Genomic DNA, 9,970 nt, shown 5'->3' on the forward strand with positions numbered 1-9,970 from the left:
TACCTTATTACGCGGTTCGCGTACCGGTAGTTAGTTACGCTTGATCCAACGGTCTGCTTGTTTTTTTTTTGCCCCCCCTTGCCCCGTCTCAGCTCCAAAAAAAGATGCCCATGATTCATCGCCACAGTGGGATAGGAATCGCACTGTCTGGGCCGCCTGTCAGCCATCATGCGGGCAGCGACTCCCGTGTTGCGCTTCGCTCACGTCTCAGCTTGCAGCAGCACCAGACAGACATTGACTGACGGACTGGCCCGGAACAATGCTCATGCCAGCCCCTGGTGCTAAGTAGCCCGGTTCATATGACGATAATACCAAGGTAATAAATGTTAAGAGTGGTTGGTGGGACGGCTTGTAGTGTAATAACGAATAAGGCACTTCAAGTGAAAGAGAAAAGATAGTTATGGGGACGCAGCAGACCACAAGGCAGCAAAAAATACCTGGTAATCAGCCAATATTATTTGATGGCCGCGGACTTCTTGGCTGGGCGGGCCGGGCAGCCTGGCAGGCCATGCACATTGGCTACAGTATCTGGGCTGGGCACCAAGGCAGGTTCCAATGTACGGAGTACCTACTCCGTACATACAGCATACACTAGTTTGTAGGTACTCCGTACCTAGGTACGGAACCAATGCAAGGAAGAGGAATGGACAGGGACACCCATCAGGCTCCTGCTTCAACCACTCTGTCGCCACCCACAACCGTGTCACCGTCACCCCAGAGCACTGCAACCACATGCCTCACAGTGGGCTCCTCGCAGTCCTCCAGGCAATCAGAGAGGTCGCTGTATCGCTCGGAGGCGGGCCTTGAACGGGTTCCGATGCACGAGGTTTGAGGGGGAAAAGCAGCCATATTATGAGCCTTTATTCGAACACAAGTGGCATCGACTGGTAACAAGCCGGTGGGACCAGTGGTACTTTCTACTTGCATTAACGCGCTGCTCACTCGGCTTCTTAAGTACCGAGATACCTACCTACCCAGGGAGTCGCTAACTTATTACTAGAGGTACTTCAAAAGTTCAAACGCGGTTAGCATCGCTCCTGTCTGCTGCATGCCTCAAACACCGACTCAGACGCCACCCACCCGTGTGGTTACCGTTTGCCATGCTCGTCATCGTCATCATCACCATTTCGCCGCGTCTGTTCTAGTTATCAGGCTGGCCAAGGTTTCTCAAACTCGAATGCTAAACTACCACTCCTGCTCCAGTCTAAGCCCGCTTCGTCGCGCGCCTCAACTGAAGAAGAATGCGAGCAGACATCCAAGGATGACCCAGCCGAGCCATCACCATCCCGCCAATCAAGGCTAGTCTAATAACTATTGTCGCCTAGACCTAGCACAATGCCACGCTGTCAGACTCACCCCAGCAGGCAGTGCTCAGTTGGCCCGCCAGATGGGTTCTCGAACGTCTTTCCAAAAAAAAATCTGCCACCTGCCCACCAACTAACTAGGTAGTTATGTAGGTAGGAATGACTTGGAATGAGCCCACCACATGCGGTGGCTCTCTGTGCCTCTCCCTACGCGCCCCCCATCCAGCCATTTAGAACTTCAGAACCAAGCCGACATGTAGTCAACCAGTCAACCAGTTCAACCAGTCACGGCCACCGCAAAAACTAGCTCCAGCGTACCGTTGCTTCAACACTGCTTCACTCCCCACGCTAGTTAACTATCTTCTGCAAGCCAGCGTCATCAAGCATGCGGAGCCTCGGGACAAGAATTAAAAATGAAATTTACATTACAACTAGGTACTGCGAAGAGCGAGTGCGTGGCAGTGCCCGCAGTACTTGCAATATTACTACACTGACCGTCATGGTCGCTGTACCCCGAACCATGCTGCTCACCAATCCATGCCTTGCCGTTCCCCCGGAATTGGTGCCGTCACAATCCCGGACTACAGAAATCGAAACACGTCACAGGCCGCTCTACCTGGTTCGGGGGTATGTATCATTACTAGAGAGACTAATAACTACTATTTGTATGTGCTATAGCTGGGCACTGTGCGGAACCTGGCTGCTTCGTTACGCCAATTCGATTCTATTTTTCTTGTCAAAAAATTTGCCCAGGTTTAATTGGTCTCGGAGCTTGACCGCCTCAAATGTCAAAGAAAAACACATCAAAACGCTAAGCCCATAACCACCGAGGGCAAACTGCCCACTCACGACACTCACGACCAGACTGACCAGACTCGAACGAAGCAGCCTCAGTGGTCAGGAAAATAGCTAGCGTATCAGCGAAGGCTCTGGGACCTTCTTCACGCCGTCGTGGAGCCTCAATATGCGTCTAGCTCTTCAGCAGAAGTCACACGAGAACCGTGACCGCATGTTGGGTGCCACATCGTGCATGGGCGGAAGACGCCGATGGATGCAGTGTTACTCGCCAACCTGCCTTTTTCTTCCCTCACTGCTCGTCCAGTTTGGTCGGCTTGACCTGCCTGCATGAAATACTTATGGGGACAAGTTGATGAAGCTCGGCCGCAGACTCCTCCATCGCAGCCGAACCGGCTGTAATACTTGTCAACACCTTCAGAAATGCCTCAGGTCCACCACTTGAGACCTCAGGAACTACGTAGATTCTGCCAGCAGAATCCAAGTCCAACGCTGTGGCAGAACTCTAAAAGTAGTATAGCTTTTGCCGGCAGTAAATCATTTGTCGTCGACCTATTTTGTTTTCTCAAAAAGGGAAAGTGTAGCTGGCAGCTTTCAAAATCGTGCTTTCTGCTGGCAGAAACGTAGCCTTTTTCTGAACTCTGCCGCCAGGACTATGTGAAAATGGTTTTCCAGCTTCCGTGTTTAGACTGCCGTTTGGCACGTATGATTGTTACAAGTTGCACGGTTTCGTTTCTTGAAGCTAATCAAGTGCGCTGGTACTAGTTAGTGAATTCAATTCGGTAACAGATAACCACTAGACCAAGAGGGGAAGGCGGTAGAGCAGCGATGTCTTGCAGCCCCCAAAGAGGCAGGCGGTAAAGGCACCGATCCCGCAAGAGCGCTAAGTCCAGCAAGAACGTTCAACGGCAGAAAGTCGCAGGCGGTGGAAGCTGTTCGCCTCTCGCCCTAATAAACAGATAGTTACGTTAACGTTCTATAAGCATACTGCGTTTTATTACCCATGACTCTGGCCATCTCTATAGCGCCAAACATCAATTATATTAAATGATGACGACGGCCAATAAAGACGTGATAAGACGTCGCCACAAAGTCATTATCAAGGCAGGCTGCATCCGTATACATAAGCTGCCACTTGCTCGCCAAGCCACACGCATATTGACCAAGCGGGCAAGTATGGTTGTAAATGCTTTAGTACATTGATACCAAGACCCTGTCGCCTCTGACGAAGACATTGCATTTGCCGATCGACAAGGGGGAAAACCTGGCCATCAACTTGAGTGTTGGCGACGATGAAAGTTACAAGTTGGCCTTGGGGGTAGGCTTTTGAGGAACGCCACAAGTGGATGCTGCACCAATCATATCTCCCAGTACTTATACTTCAGGGTTCAAAACCTGCGTTCTTTTTTTTCCCTCGGGCGGCAAAAAAGACTCGTTTGCTTTGTCACCCGCCGCCACTGGCACTAGAGGGCGTGGTGATTGTCAGGATGCCGGGTGTCGTGAAAGTGGACGGCTGCCGAGGGGGGGCGGAGACGAAGGGAACATACGAAGCAACTAACACGACACATGGCATTTATTTAGGACAAGTTGTTGCGATGCTCCGCTGGTTCGTGTTATTACACGTAACATGACCGACTCGGAGGCGAAAAGAAGACGTCCCTGCTTCCGTGGCCAACTGCAACCCTCTCGCCTCCCAAGCATAACTAACTAGTTATCCATTCCATCTTGTTCAACTGGTGAGTGGCGTTGGGTTCGGATACATAGGAGCAACCCGGCAAAACGACTCGTCCGTCGGCCGCCCGCAGCTAGAAAAAGCTGCTGGGTACCGACACTGGTGCAGAAAAGCCTCGCTTGTCCGGAGCCAGAACAAAACGAGGAGCACCAGGTGGCGCTTTCTACCCTTTTCCTGCTTCTCCCACAGTGTCAAGTGTTCCAGGCTGCAGCAAGGCAGGCGACTGGTCGTTTTTTTTCTTCTTCTTCACCTTCCAAGAATTACAATTACCTGGTGTAAGAGAGGACCAACGCCCACGCCTACGACGCTAATTACCTGCCACAATTGATTCCCACCGCCTCTGATGAGAACAAGTTGACCATTTGGAATTTGTAATGTTTGTCTCTGTTGAGGAACGGCGGCGAGTACGAGCTTCCCTCTTTTGCTCGTGTATCCTTGTCCAAGCCGCATATTCAAAAGCCACATGTCTCGTAGCCGTGCCAGAAAAAGACGTTGCAGTCGGCCAGTTTCGGGTATCAAGGTATTCGGGTGTGCACTCTAGAAGTCTTCCGCAACGGGCCATTCTGTATGCCGCGTGTGTACTGCGGCTTCTTTTTTCCTTTTTTTTTCCCCTCCGGAGACGGCGTTCCGGACAGAATTACAGCACATCCCTCGCCGTTGCCGCAGTCCACGTTGTTCGGGCTCCCGCTCTAGCGGCCCGACTGAATGCACAATGAGGGGGACGAGCATGAGCTTTTTCCTCTTCCTTTACCGGCCTTCCCCGCCTTGATCACCCATGATGAGAGGAGGAGGAGAGGGGGGTGAGGGGACTTTCTCCAAAAGGTTTATTAGTGCAGTCCTGTGGTGTAACCCTTGGAAATGCAGGCAAGGTAGGCGTACAGAAAGAGTGGCACGCAAGCACGGCGGCGATTTTTTTATTTTTTTTGCTTGTACCGTGACTACACAGAGACAGAGAGAAGGAGGAGCGTGGGCCGGGTTCGGCCCGCGGGAGAGGGGCGCGCACCCGTGTCTTGGGTCGGTGAGGCTGTCATTTTCCATGTAGTTATAGGGTGACTGCTTCTCGGGGGAACTCTTTTGGGGGGCGCAACTACCACATAGATGTCCGTGTGGGATCGTGACGCCGGGCGTACTTGGCGCGTGACCTAGAGAGCCGCGGGCAAGAGGATGGTTGTTGACGAGGATCCGCGTGTGAAGCGAGTCGTTGCTGGCTCATGAAGCAGCGTACTTGCGGTCCACGGCATGCCATGTAATACGTCCGTTGGTGCCACCGTGGCTGGTATTTCGTTGGGTGCTCCCGTGCTGATGTCGGTTTTACGCTTATTTTGCCACGTCTGCTGGGCTGCCGCTCGCTCGCCTGGGAACTGACTATCAGTACAAGTGAGTGGGCAGGTACTTGATTGCCTGGTCCGTCAAACCCAAGCTAAAGAAGGACGTTACTTGGCTGAGGCAACGACGCAACTCTCTGGACGCTCGAACACCGTTGCAAGCGCCCCGATTCGATCCCGCTGACCGCGACGGACCAAGCGATATGCTCCTCGGAGTCATGTTATAACCAGAGTCTAGCAGAAAGACATATATTAATAACGAGCATGAGGTCGTCGAGTTTGACAACGATTCTGCGCCGCGCGGTCTCGTTTAGGACGGCGCAATGCGGTCTACAACACTCCCCCCCTCCCTTGGGAAGCGAGGTCGTCCGCATTTCTGCAAATTTCCTCTTCAACAGTCTAGCCAACTTCTCCGGTCTACCAACGCAGTCATCCTTTGTGCGTAGTCATCAAATCTCAAGGGCAGCATGCGCGGGCAATCCCATGTCGTAGCGCGCCGGCTTATACACTATGCTCCCTCCCATCTCAGTCAGTACTTTCTGTAGGCATAGCTACCCGAATCAGTCCTTTTTTTTAAGGCCCATTCGTCTGCGGTAAATGACTTCAATGCAGTTCGTGTGTTCATGCTAGTGTCCCCGTCGTGCCTGTATTCGGACGATGATCACGGATAGTCATGTTCCTGGACTGGTGGTGCTGGTACCTTTTTTTTCTCTTGCATGATGCCGATGCGGCCGATCCGGTGAAAGTGGCTTCTCCTGGCTGCTTTCCACGTCAAGAACATGATGCTCTCTGGGCAATGCAGGGCGGTCGCTTATGCTCGGAGCATGGCCACGCCTTTGCTGCCAGAGTACAGATGGGCATACATACCAGAACGTGCGTCAATGCGATATAGATGGCAATGCATTGGTGCGCATCATCTTCTCATGTTTGCCAGCAAATATTGCATCGCCCGCTGGCGCATTCGTCCTTGGTCGTCTTTTGCCCCCCATGTCGACGGGTCATGTGAGTTTTTGATTCTCTGTCGTCGCTGTACGGTCCAAGTCGTGCGAAGGTGGTAACTAGTTGCATTGAAAGCCGTCGTGTAAGCCTCCTGAGTCGCATCCCCAGCCGGCCACGCCATACACCACGACCATGAACTATCCGCCACCGACTTTCAACTCAACTAGTCAGATGCAAAGCAACAGACAGCGACAAGCGCTCACAAACCACTCAGAAGACATCGATGAGCTTGTTGAGGCCTGCCTGTTGTAACGGACATTCTACTCTAGGGTAGGCTACACGTGACTTTTTTTTCGCTCCCACATTGCAACGCACGAGCCATCTGGGCTTCGAGGCGGTCCTTTTTGCTGCGACGTGGCATTGGCAGGCGGCCAGTGGGGCTCCTCCGTCCACTGGCCGTGCCGTACCTCTCCAAACCTCCTTTGTGGCCAACCTGTCTCGATAACCAGCAACTTGGCGCGCCGTGATATCCTTCTTCATACCTGTTATCTTCTTTGCCAACTCTCGACCGTTCGCTTTCCCCCCTTTTCTTCGCTTCCACCTCACCCACCCAACACGCATACACAATGGCCGACCACGTTGAGAACCTCATCGATGTCCCCAAGGAGTTTATCAGGGAGGGCATCCAGTTCATGAACAAGTGCCAGAAGCGTGAGTTACGAACCCTGCGACCCGTGCCCGACGTCTGCGAAAGGGCCGGCCAATTGGCAAGGGGGACGAGTGCTCGTATTGGGGCTGCGGAAATCGAAGCATGCTGTCGGGAGATGCGTTGCCATAACCAGCGGCAGCGGCAGCGGCGCACTCTTGAAGCTCTTCGTGACAGCTGCGCGAATCCGCTACCCCCCGAGCCTCTCTTTCCGCCTCCCAAGCCCCGGACCCATCTTGACCCTCCACTTTACTAACAGGAAATCTGCACAGCCGACCGCAAAGAGTTCATCAAAATCTCCCAGGCCATTGCCATGGGCTTCGTCGCCATGGGCACCGTCGGCTACCTCGTCAAGCTGAGTACGCCAGAGATCCCCCGCTCCTTCCACACCTCCTTGCCAAAACCCGCTAACATATTGTCCCCTAGTCCACATTCCCATCAACAACATCCTCGTCGCTGGCGCGTAAGCGGACCGCCACCCGATGTCGCGTTCTCCATGCACGGAAATCGAAGAGACGGGGAAGCGTGGGCTTGGAAAACACGCTCCACCGCAAACATGCCTCTAATTTAGCACAAAGAAGAGAGAGAAGAAAACACGAGCAACTGAGAAATGGGAGATGACCGTCTCCCATACACAGCAACTGTACTGCATTCGAGGTGGTCGTTTTTTGGATGCGGCAATGGGGGGCCGCCGCACGATGTCACATATGTTGCACGCTTTCACGGATGGGAAAGCAAAAGGAGTTATTCGGATTACTGTGGCCTTTACTTTCTTGTTTTTGTCGTCACCTCTGGGCTTTGGTTGGAATAAAGGGGAGGGCCATGTACTTGCCATACACACCTCTGCTCGTATGAGCGGACTGTAATAATAAAACACCAAAATATTGCCTACAACTACAGGGTTCACATGTCACAGGAGAAGACCACGCCGAGACGGCACGTCCTGATTTAGATGGAATATATTCCTACAGCTTCCTGTGCAAGTCAAGAGCCCCAATCGATCCTCAGAATTAACGCCTGTTCAGTTTCTCATCAATCACGGCGCTGCCGCCTTCCACCACTCCAGCCAAGAATGAAGAGCAGAAAAGACTGCAGCACGCCGCGTATTATACATGCTCTCAACCGCCCAACAGCCCACCCCTTCCCAAAATTTTCCACAGTTTGCTTGACAAGACAACAACGCCCGCCACCGAGGCTAGTCTGGCTAAGACGTCATGCTATACGGGACAATCGCCTTGTCAATAATGGGCCACCGGCGCGCGCCCTGCTCATTCTCGGGGCCCCACTGGCTCCTCCACGCCGCCTCCTTGGCCAGGACGCTGTCAAACGCGGCGCGGCACGTGGGCGGCAGCAGGTCGCGGACGTCCTCGGGCACGGCGGCGAGGCCTTCATAGGCGGCGAGGTAGCCCGTCGGGTCCTTTGCGCGGTCGTAGTCGGCAGCGGCCGTGGAGTGCAAGCCGGCGGGGCTGTCCATGACGGTGTCGGCGACGAGAAAGTTGCGCGCCACCTTGTAGGGGACGGCGGGGAAGCGCGGACCGGCGGCGGCGGCCGTGGCCTCTTCCTGGTCGGGCGATATTTGCTCGATGCGCGCGCGCGTGGGCTGCATGGACACGGGATACTGCATCACGTTGGTGTGGATATCGTAGACGCCTCCATTATTGTGCCTTCTGATGGCGTTGATGTTGGCGTTGAATGTACTTTGCGCGACAAGTTAGTCAGTCTGTTTTTGTGACCGAATATGCGACAATTCGTGAGACTCACCTTGCTTCTCGAGCGTGCTCCAGCATCCAGTTGGTGTCATTGACATTGACCCGACGCTTTCTATATTCCGGCTTGCCCGTGGGGTCCGGCACCGACGGCACGTTGGTGTGGTAGACGGCACTGGCGCCGTGCCATGCCACATACTGGTTCTTGTTGTACGCCTCGCCAGGGATGATGCGGTCGTTGGGGTCCGCAAGCTCACCCTCGACCACGCCGGCGGCCTTGGCCCCGGCGACGTCGTAGTCGTCGATAACGCGCTTGCCGCCGACCACGATGCGCGCACCAAACTCGCGGAACACGGACCGCGCCGTCACGATGCCTATGGAGCGGCCCTTGTACGAGTGGGGTATGATTTCGCGCTCAATCATGTCGCGCTTCTCATCGTCGTCGACGATGATCTTGTACAGCTTGCGGTGCTTGGTGAAGAAGAGGTAGCTGTCACGGAAGCCCACGCAGCGCGCGGGCTCCGTTGACAGCATGTACAGGCGGTTGCCACGGCCCAGCACCGTGAAGGTGCGGCACCGGTAGTCGCGGTCACCCTGAAGGTTACCTAGCTTGTCAACCTTGGCCTCGCCGTCGGCGTCTTCGGCCAGAACGCACTCGTCGTGGGCAATCTCGGCAATGGTGCCCTCGGCGTCAATGACCTGCTCCGCCTTGGGAGGCGGCGCACCGCCCTTACGACCACCACGGCCTCGCCAGCCGCCACGTCCACGGCGGCGCGGCATGTTGGCCTCCTCTTCGGTGATGGTAATCATGTTATCCCAGCCTGGGGGCTTGTTCTTCGGCGGACGTCCTAGACGCTTTCTTCTGAAGACGGGAGGAGCAGGCGGGGTTGGCTCCTTGTCTGATGGCTCCTCTTTGGTCTCTTCTTCAGCAGCGACTTCTTCGTTGTCGTCGTCTTCTGGCTCTTCCTCCGGAGGCTCCTCATGATCTTCGTCATTTTCGTCGTCCTGGTTGGCAAGCTCTGACATTTCAGTAATGTCGGCGTCGGGCATCGGCTCGTCCTCGACGTCTGCGAAACCTCGGGGGGTGCTCTCTGAGGACAAAATTGAGTCAGCAAAGAAAGACCTTCTTGAGCGCCCAATTTATATGGGGCGAGCTGCATGAAATCCATCCATCTTAAACGGCGCTGGGCCTTGCGCGTTCTGGAAGAAATGTGAAAGCGTCGAAGTCATACCTAGAGCAGCTGCCGCCCGCTTGGCAGCGGCACGGCCAGAGCGGCGACCCGCAGGCATCTCAAGTTATCGAGCGAAAATGTATCAATTGTGTGATCGTTAATCCGATACGATAATATGCCGTGGCGGTTCGATAGTCGTCGTTGCGCCAGAAACAGGGTGTTGGCTTGACGTCGCAATTCTTTGAGTACGCTTGGAGACGCGCCGCGCAACTGGCAAAGCTGCCACCTTCA

General features: G+C 54.4%; 3 protein-coding genes across 3 annotated transcripts; 2 read left to right on the forward strand and 1 right to left on the reverse strand.

Moving 5' to 3' along the window:
* Positions 1-1,841: 1,841 nt before the first annotated feature.
* On the forward strand, positions 1,842-2,433 carry CCM_07027 (uncharacterized protein; the record flags this gene model as incomplete). The annotated part of the gene is made up of 4 exons (XM_006672165.1): positions 1,842-1,931; positions 1,983-2,057; positions 2,121-2,200; positions 2,226-2,433. The coding sequence occupies 4 exons, from the start codon at positions 1,842-1,844 to the stop codon at positions 2,431-2,433; spliced, it is 453 nt and encodes a 150-aa protein (XP_006672228.1).
* Positions 2,434-6,721: 4,288 nt separating this feature from the next.
* CCM_07028 (protein translocase, putative) lies at positions 6,722-7,268 on the forward strand (the record flags this gene model as incomplete). Its single annotated transcript, XM_006672166.1, has 3 exons — positions 6,722-6,980; positions 7,074-7,160; positions 7,228-7,268. 3 exons carry the CDS (start codon positions 6,722-6,724, stop codon positions 7,266-7,268), a joined length of 387 nt encoding a protein of 128 aa, XP_006672229.1.
* A 737-nt stretch (positions 7,269-8,005) lies between these two features.
* On the reverse strand, positions 8,006-9,797 carry CCM_07029 (nuclear localization protein; the record flags this gene model as incomplete). The annotated part of the gene is made up of 3 exons (XM_006672167.1): positions 8,006-8,498; positions 8,563-9,598; positions 9,740-9,797. 3 exons carry the CDS (start codon positions 9,795-9,797, stop codon positions 8,006-8,008), a joined length of 1,587 nt encoding a protein of 528 aa, XP_006672230.1.
* Between the last annotated feature and the right edge of the window lie 173 nt (positions 9,798-9,970).

The sequence above is a fragment of the Cordyceps militaris genome (genome assembly GCF_000225605.1).
Source record: "Cordyceps militaris CM01 unplaced genomic scaffold CCM_S00005, whole genome shotgun sequence".
Lineage (NCBI taxonomy): Eukaryota > Fungi > Ascomycota > Sordariomycetes > Hypocreales > Cordycipitaceae > Cordyceps > Cordyceps militaris.